The sequence below is a fragment of the Lynx rufus genome, unplaced genomic scaffold (assembly GCF_022079265.1).
Source record: "Lynx rufus isolate CCGP_SWC_20201006 ecotype Redwood Valley unplaced genomic scaffold, mLynRuf1.p SCAF_2, whole genome shotgun sequence".
NCBI lineage: Eukaryota > Metazoa > Chordata > Mammalia > Carnivora > Felidae > Lynx > Lynx rufus.
Window position 1 is genome coordinate 204,427,726 of NW_025814834.1, and position 17,372 is coordinate 204,445,097.

At 48.5% G+C, this 17,372-nt stretch overlaps 1 protein-coding gene across 1 annotated transcript in view; it reads left to right on the top strand.

The window, feature by feature from the left end:
• Window positions 1-17,372, top strand: part of STPG1 (sperm tail PG-rich repeat containing 1) — a 54,009-nt gene that overhangs the window by 18,627 nt on the left and 18,010 nt on the right. Inside the window, exons 4-5 of the mRNA XM_047085391.1 lie at window positions 8,365-8,466; window positions 13,154-13,324. Coding sequence (XP_046941347.1) covers window positions 8,365-8,466; window positions 13,154-13,324 — 273 coding nt within the window. The remainder of the gene's footprint in view (window positions 1-8,364; window positions 8,467-13,153; window positions 13,325-17,372) is intronic.

Below are 17,372 nucleotides of genomic sequence, written 5' to 3' on the forward strand. Positions count from 1 at the left end.
TTCTCCAGACTCGCTTCCAGAAACTGAAGAGGCCGGCATTTCGAGTCAGCATTCAAACTACTACTTTTCAGAAACGTTTCTGCTCAAGGAACCAAGGGGGCAGCCAGCCAAAGCTGTAAGCAGCATCAGATACGGAAAGACATCGCTCAGAAATTTGATTCATACTTTTCAGATGTAGTCACGTTGGTTTGACAACGTGGGAACTTTCATCTAGGTATTTGAAAGCCGTCTGTAAAAAAGTACGCAATTCTGTGGCAAGAGCACGGACGGGATCCGTAAATCAGGTTCCCTGTGTTCTGCCCTGTTAAGAGGCTGTGTGCCTTTAGACAAGTCACTTGACTTCTCTGGGCTTCGGTTTCCTCATCTGAAACACAAACAATTTGGACTATATAATCTTTTAGCTTCTTCAAGCTATAAAAACTGGAAAAAAACTTTTCTTGTTCCATGCTCATTATTCTCACTTCTCGTGAGGGAAATGGACATTGAGAAGTGAAAGATCTTGTGTAACATCACCCAATAATTCCGTGAGGCAATACAAATTAAAAACAGATTTTAAAACTCTGATGTTCGCCACCCTTCTTAGGACATGAATCATCCATACCCTGAGCCTGATCTCATAACTCGGTTGTATCCTCATATTAGTTCTGTGACCCATTTAGCACGTCTTTGACACAGAGAATCGGTGCCTTGTGAAATGTGCACTCACCTTGTCCGTCTAACTTTGTGGGGAAACACTGCCCAGCTCATATGCCCTGTAATCAATCCTTCACGGAGCTTGGTGTCGGGACTGGCAATTTAGGGCTGCTAAAAATGAAGTCTGCTTCCCTGCACATTTTTACGATTATTTACAAATGTGCTGGTGACTCCGTGTGCATGAAGAGACATGCCTAATCTGGGGCAGAACGTAGCCCAGGAGGCTGATGGACATTTTCTTCCTCCACCTCCCTGTTTCTGTCTCAATTTCCCTCTGGACGGTGGTCACTGCCTTCCAGGCTGTGTAACACTAATAATATCTTTGCATCATCTTAAAAGCAAGGATGTGGGGCGCCTGGGTGGCTCAGTCGGTGGAGCGTCCGACTTCGGCTCAGGTCATGATCTCGCGGTCCGTGAGTTCGAGCCCCGCGTCGGGCTCTGTGCTGACAGCTCCGAGCCTGGAGCCTGCTTCGCATTCTGTGTCTCCCTCTCTCTCTGCCCCTCCCCCCGCTCATGCACTGTCTCTCTCTGTCAGAAATAAATAAACGTTAAAAAATTAAAAAAAAAAAAAAAAGCAAGGACGTTATAATTGCTAGGCCCATGATTCTAAAGCCAGCTTATCCCTTCCAGGCTCTAATCAATGAATGCCAGTAGCATGCGTATACTGTATCCTCTAGAAGGGCTCAATTTAAACATACATGTTAATTTGATAGAGAGCCTGACAGTAAATCCACCGTCCCAGTTGGAAAGCAGGCCTGTATTTAATTTGTGTGAAATTGTAGAAAGCTAATATCATTTCATTGATTAACTTGATGAGGCACTGGATCAGGGATGTTTTACATGTCGAGTTATTTATTTATTCATTCATTCATTCATTCCTTCCTTCATTCATTCAATTAGAAAGAGAGTGAGCGAGCAACGTGGGGAGAGGGGCAAAGGGAGAGAAAGAGAAGGTCAACCAGGCTCCACACTCAGTGCAGAGCCCCACACAGGGCTCGATCCCACAACCCCGGGATCGTGACCTGAGCCGAAATCAAGAGTCAGACGCTCAACCGGCTGAGCCACCCAGGCGCCCCACATGTCAGGGATATTGAAACGAAAGGAAGTTCAGTTCGCAGGGGCCACCGTGTTCAAGGGGATAATTACCCCAAGTGTGCACTCGGCTGCATGTCTGAACCACAGTAGGGTCAGCGGCACGCCTCCCCACGGGGTCTGCAGTATATGTTCCCGGACATAACAAACGCTTGGCTGGCACTGACCGCATGCCAGGCACCCCTCGAAGACTTTTGCATTTATTTACCCGTTTAGTTCCCATAATCACCCTCTGAGCTGAGTCTCATCGTTGTCTCTGCTTTTCAGATAATGACCCTGAGACACAAAGGGGGTTGAGTAACTTGCACGGCCAGGGTCAGGCGGGGCAAGGATGCATGCAGGTGGCAGCTCCTGGTTCCCAGACGCTGCTTCCCATGTCACCCCAGGATGGAAGCAGGGACACCCTCCTCTGAGCTCTGGACAGCCACTCTTGTGCCCCTGTCCACCTTCTGCTTCACCTGATGGTAGGGGGTATGCCCGTCTCACCTTCACCTGTCCGGAAACTCCTGGGGTCATCGCTGTCCTTTCCTGACCCCAACACCCCTCAAAAGTGCATGGAATGAATGAGCCCGACTCCAGTCTATGCATCCCTCGCTGAGTCACGGAACACCCCCCGTCCATTTTGCACTGTTTTGCTGCGGCCCCTCCATCCCATTCCTAGAGTGTGTGAACTGCTAACAGATCGTGCTGTATCCTTCCTTGCACCTTAGCACAAGCCCTGGTCCACAGTAGTTTTCTTATTTTTTCTTTTAATTTTTTTAACGTTTATTTATTTTTTGAGAGACAGAAATAGAGTGCAAGCGGGGCAGGGGCAGAGAGAGAGAGAGAGAGAGTCAGAGACAGAATCTGAAGCAGCCTCCAGGCTCTGAGCTGTCAGCACAGAGCCCGACGCGGGACTCAAACCCACAGACTGCGAGATCATGACCTGAGCCGAAGCCGGCCGCCTAACCGACTGAGCCACCCAGGCGCCCCAACATCCAACTCTTGATTTCAGCTCAGGTAGTGATCTCACAGTAGTGAGTTCGAGCCCCGTGTCAGGCTCCACACTGAGCACGGAGCCTGCTTGGGATTCTCTCTCTGCCCCTCCTGCCACACCCTCCCCCCCGCCCCCCGCAAAGATAAACAATCTCCTCAAGAGACCTCATCCCCTTTCCTGGTTGCTCCCCCAGAGCTTCCAGGGTCCCTTCATTCTGCCATCCTCCCCCATTCTGAACAAAACAGTGTTCTCTTGCATGAAGTACGCTCGCGGCCTCTCTCCCTTTGCAGCTGTGATCAGAGGTGTGGAAACTTTGGTGCCAGACAGAAACATATGTGTGGGGTGGGGGAGGGGGAGGGAGGGACAGAGGGCAGAAAGGAGGAAGGTGTCTTCCAAGGGGCAAATCTCAGAGTCAGAGACAGTTTGAACCAGAAAGAGCTTCCGTGACCTTGAACCCCGGGCTCAGCAGAACAGCCCTTCCTGTGACAGTGTCTCGTCCTGAAGCCCACTGGTGGGCCAGGTGCGGGCAGACTGCTCCTCCAAGCTGCTGCCAGCCTCCCTGGCTCCCTGTGGACGCCTGGCATGTGGCCGGAAAACCACAGATCTTGACGCCCCCACAGATGAGGGGCCTGAGGGCCGGTGCCGCGCCCTGGAGACAGAGGCCGACTCTCCCGCCGTCCAGGCGGTGCTGTCCTCTTCACTCTGGCCACCTCAACCCGACTAAAAGCTTTCTCGCTTCGATGAAGTCAGCAGGGTCGTTGGACACGTTGTCCTGAGATCTGAAGACCAGAGGCATTTGTGGGGAAAAATTGTTTCCCCAGGAGCCTAACATCTCTGTGTGATTTTGCCGGGGGCTTAACCACAGCACAGGATTCTGGTTCTACCTCAGGCACGTCCTCCTCCTGTTAGATACTTTTTTTTTTTTTTTAAGTTTATTTATTTTGAGAGAGAGAGCACGAGCAAGGGAGGGACAGAAAAAGAGGGAGAGAGAGAATCTCAAGTTCGGTGCGGGGCTCGAACTCACGAACCGCGAGATCATGACCTGAGCTGAAACCAAGAGTCGGAGGCTCAACTGACTGAGCCACCCAGGCGCCCCCCCCTCCCCATTAGATCCTTTTAAGCCCCTCAGCAGACCCCTCAGCAGTTTTCATTCCTCTTGTGTGGCCTTTAGCCAATGATCCAACAGAGACTATGTTTTGTAGGCCAAGAAGCAGTTTGACGAACCGTTGATTTGAAAGTATTAATCGGACAGAATTTATGAAATCAGGACTCGAAAGCTCAGGCTGCGTAGCTGGCTGCAAGCTGTGGGACTCCAAGCTTCCTATAACCCTTGGACATGTCTGGGGTGAGGAGCTCTGTGCCCTGCTCCTCATGACCTCCCTACCCTATCCGAGGGTCAAGCGAGTGGAGATCTTTGTCCCACCCTTGGCACCTGCACAGGCTGCCTTCCGGGACTTTAATCCTTCAGAAGGGCTCTCAAAGTGCGTTTCAGCCAAACGTCACCCAGGTGTGTGTTGGGTGGAGGGATGGGAGCACCTGAGCCAGTCCTCTCTTGCTTAATCCTACTCTCCAGGTCTTTAACCTCCACGGGAAGGTTCGGCTCCATTGCGGCTGGCGTGGGCAATGCAGAGGTAGAAACGAGGATGAGGGTGGCCACGCACCGGCTCTCACCCCTCTGCGTGTATTGACTCATTTAATCCTCACACTTTGGGGCAGGCCGGGGAGACCACAGGTATGACATCCACATAGTTCTCTCAGTGCTCGATAGGCAGCTGGTAGGGCTGAGATCGATAGTTGTCTTCCCTTCTCCCTCCCCACACCCATTTTTGCTTTGCTTATTTTTGCCCTCTGGGGGTGGTCTTGGCCAAGAAACCAAGGCGGCTAAGTTCACCCCAGTTGCAGTCTGGATTCTTATTTCTGGGATCTGCTCTGAGAGGCCTCAACTCACCGAAGCCACGAAAGGTTAGTCATGTGAACTGTCATCCCAGAGGTGAAAGGTCTGACTTTTTATTGCCCGCCCAGAGAGCCATTCACCACTTCTAGCAGTTGCGGGAGAGGGCCTGAAGGCTCTGCATTTGGACATTTCCCTCCGAGGAGCTTAGAAACCTAGCTGGGAGTCATGTGAAGGTAGCGGTGGGCTGGTAGACCAGCTGTCCCCTCCGCGAAGGGGGGAAGTTCCGATTGATAGCATTTGCCAATTTCTGTGGTGTAAATACCCCCACCCGGGGCCGCTAGCAAAACCTCCGACATTCTAACAGTCCCCCTCTGGAGCTGCCACGGGCCAGCTCCAGCAGACTGCTGCCTGGACAGCTCTTCTCAGACATTCCTTCAGAGCAAACAGGCAGCACTGTGTCCCTCCAGGCTAAGAGGTGACAGCCCTCTTCATATTTGGCCTGGCCTCCAACCAGTTTGCAACACAGCAGAATGAAAGCATGAGCTAGGTCCGTCCAGTGGGGTTGCCAGGTCGAGCAAAGAAAAACGCAGGATTTCTAGTTAATGTAGAATTTCAGATCAATGGCGAACAACTATTTTAGTATCACTATGTCCCCCCAAACTGCGGGGGACGTACTTACACTAAGATCGTTTGTAGTTGTCTGAAATTCAAACTCACCTGGGCAGGGTGGGACGGAGTAGCTTTTACTGGGCAACTCTAGCTCCTCAGACACGTAGGTGCCCAGAAAATTGGTGGGAAACTGATGGCGGGCGTCGAGCGTAGCGGTAAACTAGGGGCGAGGGGGGTGCGTCTTCCTCGTTCACTGTTTAAACCTGGAAAAGTCGCGAGTACATGTCCTGCTTCAGCTTTCCCTGGACTTAGGGACTCTCCAAGCTAAGAGGCACCCAAAGAAAGGCGTGTGGCCCATGTCTCTGATTTGCAAATAAGGAAACTGAGGCCCAGAGGGGCGACTTGCTAAAAGTCACTTGGTACGTGTAGCAGCACCGAGACGGGAATTTGCAGATTCAAAACTCAGGGGGATTTTTGTTTTTCTTCTATCCTAGACCTTCTCATTTGAACATTAGTTTGGTTTAATGCTTAAGAGTAGTGGATTCTGGGGGCACCTGGTCGAGTGTCCGACTTCAGCTCAGGTCACGATCTCGCAGTCCGTGGGTTCGAGCCCCGCATCGGGCTCTGTGCTGATGGCTCAGAGCCTGGAGCCTGTTTCAGATTCTGTGTCTCCCTCTCTCTCTGCCCCTCCCCCACTCGCACTCTGTCTCCCTCTGTCTCAAAAATAAATAAACGTTAAAAAAAATTAAAAAAAAAAAGAGTAGTGGATTCTGTATGTTTGGTGGAGATGGGAAAAATGGGTGAAGGGAATGAAAAGGCACAAAATTCCAATCACAAAATAAAAAAGTCACGGGGATGTATCATACAGCATGGCAACTACCGTTAATAACACTGTATTGCATATTGGGAAGTTGCTAAGAGAGTAGATCTTAAAAGCTCTGATCACAGGAAAAAAATCCTGTAACTGTATGGTGACAGCTGTTTATTGGACTTACCGGGTGATCACTGTCCAATGTATAAAAATATTGAATCATTACACCGTATACATGAAACTAATAGAATGTTATGTGTCAGTTATCCCTCAATCTATAAAAAAAGAGTTGACTTTGTACTAAGACCCCCTGGGTTCAAAATTTGGGCTCTGACAGTTACTAGCCATGTGACCTTGGGCCTTATCTCTTTTGGTCCTGTCCTTCTGTCTTTAAAATGGGGATTAAATGAGTTACTGCGGGTAACTGGGTGACTCAGGCGGTTAAGCATCCGAGTCTCGATCTCAGGGTCGTGAGTTCAAACCCTGCATTGGGCTCCACGCTCGGTGGAGCCTACTTAAAAAAAATCATAAAGTACTCAGGGGCACCTGGGTGGCTCAGTTGGTTAAGTGTCTGACTCTTGATTTCTGCTCAGGTCATGATGTCACAGTCTTGAGATTGATCCCCTTGTTGGACTCTATGGTGTAGAGCCTGCTTGGGATTCTCTCTCTCCCCCCACTTGCTCTCTCTCTCTCTCTCTCTCTCACTCTCTCTCATACACTTAAAAAAAATAAATAAAGTGCTCAGAACAGTGCCTGGCACACAGTGAGTGGCCACTCAATAAATAAATGCTAGCCCTACAAACAGCCCCCTAGAAAAATCTCTTCCTTGTTTTCGGTAGCTCCTCGAATCTTCTCCCACGTGCAGGACTCGGCCTAGGGTGCTGGTGCACCTGATTCTGCTGCACGTCTCATGGCCTGCCCCATTCTCCCTGGTGATCAGCCCCCACTCTGCACCCAAGATCACCATCACCTACAAAGTGGGAATCAGTGCCCCTTCACCCACCTGCTTTAAGCGAGGCTCAAAGGATTCCCTGCGTTTAAAATTCAGCACAGAAGAACCTATTAATCTCACTGACTGATGGCCCTATCCCAAATATTAAACCTTAATCACACACTTCTCAGGCCAGACTGGAAAGCCCTGGTGGCCCCTTAAGCTTTCTTTCTGCCCCGAGGAGAGTGGTAGGGATGGTGGAGACAACGAGCCTGGGTGACAGAGGTTGGGGACAGCAAGTCTGCAGTCAGGCTGCCCGGATTTAAATCTGGGCTTCACCATTTACTAAATGTGGACCCAATGCCTCTGGGCCTTCCTTTCGTTAAAATGGGCCTGCTAACACCCCCACTGCAAAGGGTTTGCGTTCATCGTGCCCTTAGCATTGAATTCAGGTACGGCCGTTAGTAGCAGTGGGGTGTTGGATAAATGCGTCCCCACGTGCCTCGGTGTCTCCACCTGTAAAATGGGGACAGTAGCCCCTTCCTTGTCAGAGGATTAAATGAAGCAACCTTTGAAAAGCTTGTGGCATCGAGTAGGCACCCGGTAAACTCTCAAGACAACGGAACATCCTTTTCATTTCATGCCACTTGCTTGGCCAACTTCCGTCAGCATATACTTCCCCCTGGTAACTTGCCTGGGAAATGAGCCGAAAGTCCAATTAGCTGCAAAAGCAGAAATGAGCTTAGAAATCAAGCGTTTGTTTATTCCTCTCTCTCATACCTCCGTCGTTTAGCATTTGAGCCTCGTGAGCCTGCCTCCTTTTGTTTGAGAATTAGAAAGGGACTTGTTTGGGAGGAAGGTTGTTTTTGTTTCGTTTTGCTCTGTAAACAGAAACGCTCCCTGCTTTCTCCTCTGAAAGGCTGAGGAGGAAGCTGAGTCAGGTGGGTGCGGTTAACGTGACAGCGGTCATCGGTCCCTCACCTTGGGTTTGGCGGACCCAATCAGCACACGCTGACTCACGCACCAGCCGTACTTAGCATCCCGTCTTGTGCTCACTTCTCTAATGGCGTGACAAAACAATAGCCTTCTTCTGGAACGCAGGGCAGCATGGTGGAGGGAGAGAGTCGGGGCTTTGGGGGTCCCAGAACTGGGCTGGAATTCCAACCCCAGCGCTTGGTCACTGAGACAGTGACTGGGCAGGCTAGGAAACGGTAGAGCCGAGCCGTCACCGGGAAAGTGGTGGTGCCATCCTGGAGGGTTACACTGAGGCTTAGCGTGGATGTAATGGATGTAAAGCTCGCAGAAGAGCACAGTGGAAATGAGTGGATCCCAGTGACACCACGTTCTCTCCCTTTCAGGATAATATCCCGGGTCCTGGCTTCTACGATGTCATTCACCAATCTCCGGTGTTCAACAGTGTCTCGCTGTCTAAGAAAGGGACGTGCACTTTTCCCTCTATGGTGAGAACCCCCTCCTTGAGTGAGGCCACTAGCGGGATCAGTAATTTCCTTTGCTCCTTGCATAAACATGTGTTGGTCATCTGGTCCCTTCTCTCCAAATGCCGTGGTTCTAATTAGGAGCATAACTGCCACCTCACGTGTCACGCAAGTAAATTAGAGCCTGTGTCTTTAAGTAATTCCCCTCCCCTGCTAGACGTTGCCAGAGTGGGAAGAGAGGCCAGAGGGAGATTCAGGACCTGATCATCCACCATCAATTCTGTCATCACGGAGTGGACTAAGCAGATGTTTTCCTGAGATTTTTAGGTTCCGGGGAAAAGATCTCACTCTAATATGAGGTTTTACACCGCTTGATCTCATTGGGTTATTCAAGATATTGAGAAATCTGATGGGGGCAGAAAGAAAGCAGGCAGCAGGCCTGAAATGCAGCGATCGTCCTCCCCTCCCTATTTCCCTTCTTTGTGCAATGAGGGTCTTTATGTTGGTGGATGGCTCTAAGAATCAAGGAACTCTATGAAGGGCCAATGTCCCTGAACAGACTTGGGCAGGATTCTCTTGTTCTTTATTCGAATCTTTGTAAATTGGCAAGAAGAATAGATATAGCAAGGGAAAAGGGCCAAACTAGGGTAAGACCGGCTGAGGTAGGAAAGTGAAAAAGAAAGCAAACCCAAACTTGCATCAACAAAACATGTATGCCATCTGTCCCTTTAAATATTAAAATACCTCAAGGAGCACTTGGGTGGCCCAGTCGGTTGAGCATCCGACTTCAGCTCAGGTCACCATCTCGTGGTTCGAGGGTTTGAGCCCCGTGTCGGGCTCTGTGCTGACAGCTCAGAGCCCGGAGCCTGCTTCGGATTCTATGTCTCCCTCTCTCTCTGCCCCTCCCCTGCTTGTGCTCTGTCTCTCCCCCTCTCTCTCTCTCTCAAAAATAAACATTAAAAAAATTTTTTTTTAATTATCTCTTGAAAAGATGTATTATAATGCCTGACACTGGAATGGATTTAAAAAAAAAAAAACAAAGAAAACACCACACAAAGGGTCCATTTAAGACACACTGAATGCAGCCACTTACTGGAATTTGAGTTTGGCAGAGGTGAGTACTCAAGGAGCGAGTTGACTTTGGAGCTAGCTCCCCATCAGCAAAGCCCTTGAAGTCACACATGCCCCCAGTGAGCTTACAGAGGAACCACGCCCTGCAAACAAAGAGACCTGAAAGTAATCTGCAACAGAAATGCCACCTCACGAGGCTCTGGCACCGGAGACAAGACTGAAGACCTGATCCTGACTCAGCTGTGGATGCTCGACGTGGCCTCAAGCACGTCACCCTTCTGTGTCCCAGTTGCCTCATAAAAGTGGAGACTCCCTGGAGGCTCTGGGCAAATTGCAATGAGCAAAATACTCTTTGAAACTGGGAGCATTGTAAACATGCTAAATATCATGAGTGTTACCACCTGAGTCACAAACAATAGCTCCTGCAACACCTAGGTTTTCTCTGAGACGTTCGTGGCCGGTCAGTTCCTCCCGACTAGGCTTTGCGTGCAGTAACTTTCCAAACGACGAGGCTGGGCCGTCTGGAGGAGAAGAGGCCCAAGGGAAGGTCGGAGTGTTACAGAATCGAATCACGCCTGTCGGGTCTTTAAAACATTCAGACCAAACCCAAAAAGAACGCAGGCTGTTGAGTGGTGCCGGCTTCCCCTCCCCGATTTGATGGATATGGGAATTTCTTTTTATAGACATTTGGGTTCCTGGAAGCAGCCGGCAGTGGCTGGGGGAGATCTATTAGGAGATCCCACATCTCACCTAGCTTTCTGCACGGATGCGAATTTCCTGCCTCTGCCCCCCACTTGGTAACTTTCACATCTGTTAGTTACCTCCTCCTTTTCCGGATCTGAAGACTCTGAAGGAATTAAAAGCAGCCCTTGTCAGAGAAAGATCTGCCTGACTGACCCCGGTCTGGCCAGGAGGAGCGAGATTGTAGGTGAGGCTGACCAAAACACTCTGTGGATCTATAAATTCTAGAAACTTCCTGATGGTTGCTGGAACCACTACACCCAACCTTTGGAGGGGACCTGGGCTCTCTCTAAGTCCAAGTAATTTAAAGAGCTTCATTAGCATATTCTAAATCTTTGTTCCAGAATTATTCATGACACAGCAGTCAGTCTGGTGGGAGGAGACTTCCGTGGCCTTTCTGTATTTGCATGGTGGCAGGAGTGGTTCTGGAAGGCCTACTTAAATATAGTTAGGCTTCTTTTTTTTTTTTTTTTTTTTTAAATTTTTTTTTTTTTTTTTTTTTTTATTTATTTTTGGGACAGAGAGAGACAGAGCATGAACGGGGGAGGGGCAGAGAGAGAGGGAGACACAGAATCGGAAACAGGCTCCAGGCTCCGAGCCATCAGCCCAGAGCCTGACGCGGGGCTCGAACTCACGGACCGCGAGATCGTGACCTGGCTGAAGTCGGACGCTTAACCGACTGCGCCACCCAGGCGCCCCTAGGCTTCTTTATTGTAGGACTTCTCAGGGCACTTAATATGGCGGCGGGTATTGTGAATCTTCAAAATGGGAAGATGCTGTGAGACCCTCTCAAGTTTACTTGGCTCTGGGACTCTCCCCCTGCTGCTGCGACCGCCAACACTCACTTACCTTATGCACCTCGCGTGCCAAGAAACACTTTGGGAAATAGTGCTTTAGAAAAACGCTCTTGCCTAATCTGTTGAGTGACTCAGGATGGCAATGCTACAGACAGTACCACCAGGGAGGGTTTCACCTTCCCACCCTCTTCCTTTGGAGTGAAGAGGAAAGAGGAAAGATGTGCCTAGCCTAGTGGGCAGAGGAGAGAGAGCATAGCGATTCTTCTTGAACTAGAACCTTCCACAGTCATTTATCGGCTGGCCAGCTTGTAAATGAAAACGTGTATTGCTTTATTCCTTGTGACCCATTCCTCTTTAAAATGAGACATCTAGGGGCGCCTGGGTGGCTCTGTCGGTTGAGCGTCCGACTTTGGTGCAGGTCATGACCTCACGGTTTGTGAGCTCGAGCCCCACGTAGGACTTGCTGTCAGCGCAGAGTCCACTTTGGATCCTCTGTCTCCCTCTCTCTCTGCCCCTCCCCCACTTGCTCTTTCTCAAAAATAAATAAACATTGGGGCGCCTGGGTGGCTCAGTCGGTTAAGCGTCCGACTTCAGCTCAGGTCACGATCTCGCGGTCCTGAGTTCGAGCCCCGCGTCGAGCTCTGGGTGGACGGCTCAGAGCCTGGAGCCTGCTTCCGATTCTGTGTCTCCCTCTCTCTCTGCCCCTCCCCCGTTCATGCTCTGTCTCTCTCTGTCTCAAAAATAAACATTAAAAAAAATAATAAAAATAAAAAAATAAACATTAAAAAAAAAAAAAAGAATGAGGTATCTAATCCATACCATATAGTAGGGGCAGACTGCCTGGGTGATAATGTTGGTTCCACTCCTCATCTGATGGAGAAAGTCCAGTCTCCTCATCTGTAGATTCGGGATAATCACAATAACCACTCCCCAGGTTTTTCATGAGGATTAAATGCAACAACCCGTGGAAAGTACTCAGTTAACTATTGCCCAAAACTCAAAGGCAAAGTGCATACAGGGCTGGGGTGACCTTCCTTCTGGGAACATCAGTGAATCCGGATACAGGGGGAGGCCGACTTGGGACTTGAACCCAGGCTCGACTCTGAACAGCTGGGACTCTGGACAAGAACATTCTTGCCCCTGGGAGCACATCCACCCACGTACCATCGGTGGTCCATAGACTGAATGTTGGGACCCACTGCAACCGAGCAAGGGTGAGAAGTTGGTGGGGGTGGGGGTTCGTGCCTTCCCACAGCCTCACCCACTCGCTGTGCTTGTATAGGCAGTGACCCCTATCCCGCTGAGGAAAACCCAGAGCAGTGTTCTCAAGCTTTTAACCATAAAATAATGAGAATTTTTTCGTTTGTTTTATCAGACTCCAATACTTGCCATAGCATCCTAGGGTAAAGTGATGTTATCACCTAGTTTCTATGGCTTTTGCCCCTTTTCATTTGGCAAACATTGATTCTGTTTGTTTTTGTGGTTTTTTTTTTTTTTTTTAACTGAGAATAGTTTATTGTGGCTTCCTGGAAGGAGTAGGATCAGTTCTACTGAAACAGAAAGATATTGTAGGGTTTTTTGAAATCAGCCATTAGGTGAGGGATCGGAGGCACAGGTGGACAGCAAGCCCCATGGACCCTTGTGCCTTTAAGACATTAGAAGCAAACTTGTTATTTGAGCAATTCAGATTACTTAATCTTAGAAGTAAGACGTGGGGTTTTACTCAGAAGGAAAGCCTTGGCTGGAGGAAGAAAGTCGAAAGCTTCCCATCATATAAATTACCCAACAGCTGATGAGTCAAGTATAAGTGGCCTGAAATGGGATTGGGTGGCAATGCATTTATGGCAACATTATTTTTGCCAAGTCCCAAATATAAGATGAATAACTTGAGTTAGTTTACAGAAGTTAAAACAGGCCAGAACTCGCATCCTCCAAGAGCAAATCCTCAAAGCCTGAGGTCAGTTTATCGTTGTTACCGGCTAGAGTTTCAGCTTTTACAAACTGCTTTTAGACGTAATGCTGGGCATCGTCCCCTTGACGTCTGTCCTTTGGGGCCCCCAGATTATGTAAGACTGCTGATGCCTTTGGCTTTCCCCTTACAGCGTGCCCGACTGGACACCATCATTTCTAAATACCCTGCAGCTAACGCGTACACTATCCCATCACATTTTGTTTCGAAGAAAGACTTCAGTAATTCCTGTTCCAGCATGTTTCAGTTGCCAAGTTTTGCGAAAGCCCTCAAATCTGAAACTCCTGCACCAAACCATTACAATGTAAGATGTTGGGTATGCTTGTTAAATATGTATCGAATGAATGCTTTACTAAAATAAATGAAGGGGGGGGGACGATGCTTCGGGGGACGACGCTTTGGGAAATATCATTTTAATGCAATTAGTAAATCAGTTAGTATTTGTTGACTGCCCAGTGGGTACATGAAGCTGGGCAAGGCCTTTAGAGAGAATTTGCAGAACCTGGAGAAAGATGTGAGCAACCCTGGAGGTCAGGGCAGAGCAGTGGGAAGACCAGTCCCTGGAAAACACGGTCATCACTCCTGCCCTAGAATCTTTCTGGGGCAGTTTTCTCATCTGTGACAATAGGTATTTAGCACCTTATTTTCCACCTGATATTTCCATATCAGAAATTGTTTTTTTTTTTTTAACAGTAATGCCCTACTATGTAGTCACGGAGGCAGAACGGTATGATTAATGGTTCAGAGATGGAGCCAGGTTCAAATGTCCCCTCTGCCACTTTCTGTGTGGCTCTGGGCAAGTCCCTTCAGCTCTCGGGACTCAGTTTGTTGATCTGTAAAATGGGGACACATGTCCACTTCGTAGTATTAATGCAAATGTTAAATTAGGTCATGGATGCTGAGTGCTTGGCACAGCCCTGGGCGCACAGGGTTCCACTATACATGGAGATCAGCAGAACTGTCTCTGGGGAAGTCACGTCACTTCTTGAGCCTCAGCTGTAAAATGGAATCAATTATACTTGCCCTACGGGGTTATTATAAAAAGCAAATGAGACATCAAGTGTGAGAACATAAGACGTGAATTGTACATAAGGTATTAATATCACTATGCCATGCTGCAAAATGTTTTGGTCTTAGAATACTTCATCTTTAATGTCCTTTTTAAAATATTTATTTATTTTGAGAGAGAGAGAGAGAGAGAGAGTGAGAGCAAGGGAGGGGCAGAAAGAGAGGGAGAGAGAATTCCTCTCCACTGTCAGCACAGAGCCTGACCAAGGGGCTCCGTCTCACAAATGGTGAGATCATGACCTCAGCGGAAATCGAGAGCCCGATGCTTAACCGACTGAGCCACCCAGGCGCCCCTCCTTTTTCTTTTATAACACTTTCAAGTAATACTTGTTTTTCTGACTACAAGGCCCCTGCCCACCTTCTGTGAGTGGTCAAATCAATTGTAATGTGCTCAAAGCAATATATGCCTGTGAGGCCAGCACTGTTCAATAGAAATATAATGGGAGCCACATACATCATTTAAATTTTCCCAGTAGCCGCATTGAAAGGTAAAAAGGCATAGGTGAAAAAATTTTAATAGCATATTCTATTTAACTCAGTATATTCAAAACATTATTTCAACATCAAATCAATATAAAATTATTGATTTTAAGTTTTATTTTTATTTTTTATAAATATTAAAAAAATGTTTTAATGTTTATTTATTTTTGAGACAGAGAGAGACAGAGCATGAGCGGGGGAGGGGCAGAGAGAGAGAGGGAGACACAGAATCTGAAACAGGCTCCAGGCTCTGAGCGGTCAGCACAGAGCCCGACGCGGGGCTCCAACTCACGGACCGCGAGATCATGACCTGAGCTGAAGTCGGACGCTTAACCGACGAGCCACCCAGGCATCCCTGATTATAAATTTTATTATAATTACATATAATTATAAGTAAAAATAATTAATGTTTTACATTCTTTCCATCTAAGTCTTTATAATTCAGTGTGTATTTTATATTTTCAGCACATCTTAATCCAGACCAGCCATGTTTTTGGTGCTGATAGCCAGTGGCTACCCAGTTGGGTGGTATAGCTCTGGACAGTCTTCCCTTGGGTTAATCAGAGCCTGAAAATGATGATGATGATGATGAAATCCTTTTCAAGGCCCCTGTGCCATTCTTTTTTTTTTTTTTTTAATTTTTTTTTTAACGTTTATTTATTTTTGAGACAGAGAGAGACAGAGCATGAACGGGGGGAGGGGCAGAGAGAGAGGGAGACACAGAATCAGAAACAGGCTCCAGGCTCTGAGCCATCAGCCCAGAGCCTGACGCGGGGCTCGAACTCCCGGACCGCGAGATCGTGACCTGGCTGAAGTCGGCCGCTTAACCGACTGCGCCACCCAGGCGCCCCCCCTGTGCCATTCTAAGCATTATGGATTCATTCTTATTTAATATTCACAAGAATCCATGAAGTGGGTTATCTTCAATTCACAGAAGAGGAAGCTGGTGCTCGGAGAGGGGAAGGGATTTGCCCAAAGTCACCCCACTCGAAGGGACCATTTGCACATCAGTGAGCACGGGGAGAGGACTGAGGTATACAGCTGGAGGGTGATCAGTTAGCCCTCTCCCTTCATGGGTTCTGTGGCTCCTCCGTGCCAGACCAGTGATCCAGCTCAGATTCTGGTGGGGGAACTCGAGACAAAACTAGGAAACAGGGAAGCAAAATAATTACACATTGTGGCCAGCTTTGAGAAAGACAAACAGAGGCTGAGGGAGAGAATATGTAGAGAACATAAGGGGTCGGCAGTATCATGTACTTCAGATTGGGTTAGATTGGGTGGTCAGAGAAGGCTCTGAGGCTGACCCGAGGACCGAAGGGAGAGGCAGAGTTGAGGGAACAGCATGTGCAAAGGTCCTGAGACAGCAAGCAGCTTAGCTCTGGGAACTACAAGAAGGTGGCTAGAGTAGCATTAGCTAGGAGGAGAGGGGAGAAGGGGAAGCCAGACAGATAGGCAGGGGCCAGTTCACTCAGGACCCTAAAGACCCTGGGAGGGATCTTTAATTTTATTCTCTGTGGGAAGACTTTGGAGGGGGGGCGGTGAGGGGGTGTGAGATGACATCATCTGATGTACTTTTTTAAAAAGCTCCCTCCAGCAGCCATATGGAGAAGGGACCATGGTGTGGGCGAGGAGTGGCTTTTGAAAAACCAGTTAGAAGGCTCTTACACTAACAGGAGAGAGGTCAAGGCCCGGTCCAAGAAAGTGGTAATAAAGGTTCTTGGCCACCGCAAAATGCCTTTGCCATTCCTGAGACAGGTACTTAGTGTTTCACACACCTGCCTCCCCAGCCCACTGGGTGCTCCTTCACTTCACATCTCCGGTGCCCCGTGCAGGGCCTGGCATGCCAAGCACTTGGCGATAAGTGTTTATGACATTGAAGGAATTACCCCCGGTAGCGTAGAGCTGCTCATCTAGAAAAGACCGCTTCCCAAGACAGAGCTCGGACCTTCTGCCAATGGATCCATTTCAAGTGCATGTTTTTTTGTTGATTATGGTTTTAATGTGACTGTGAAAAGCATCCATGCTCCTCATAAAACATATTCGAGCATTATAGAAATGCTTGAGCTAGGAAAGTAGAAGTCTCTTGTGATTCCGCTCTCTGAAGCAAACCGCCATTCAAAACAGGTGCAGTTTCGTTCATATTCTCTTCCTCCCCCATCCCTACTTCCAGCATTAGGATTACGTTATCCACAGTACACGTGCATTTTCTACTCCACTGTATCTTGGATTTTTTGCCCCCTGGTAATACAATAAACCTGTTTCATTTTTTCTTTTCCCCCCCAACCTGCTAGTGGAGTGGACTGTTTTCCTCGTCTAATGGTGAAATCTTCCAGTGACACACACTCAGGGTAGACAAAAATGCTCCCTTTTTCAGTTGTTTTTCTGTCTGGGTGAGGAATAAGGCCGAGATCGTGTTTTGTCTACAGGAGGCTTTTTTCAGACCCGGAGAACAATGGTTGAGTCAACTGGCTAGAGGCAGAAATGCGCTAATCCTGTTAGCCACACGGTGCAGTGAGGTCTGTCGGGGCCTCTCTTCCCCTCTGCTTACCACGATCCCCCCACCTCTCTATTCGGCTCCTTTTTCGTGGTACCGTGTGATTACTTCCTCTCCAGGCAGCCTGGCTCCTGGCCCTCTGTCCAGTAATTAGCCTCTCCACCCGATGTTTTTGTTTGTCCTCCCTGCATGCATTCTAGCCATTAGGACCCCGGGAAAAGCTAAATTCCTCCGCCTTTGTAAACACAAAATCGAAATGCCATCTGCATTTCTCGCGAAACATTTTTTTGGCAAAGGAGTATCTCGGAAA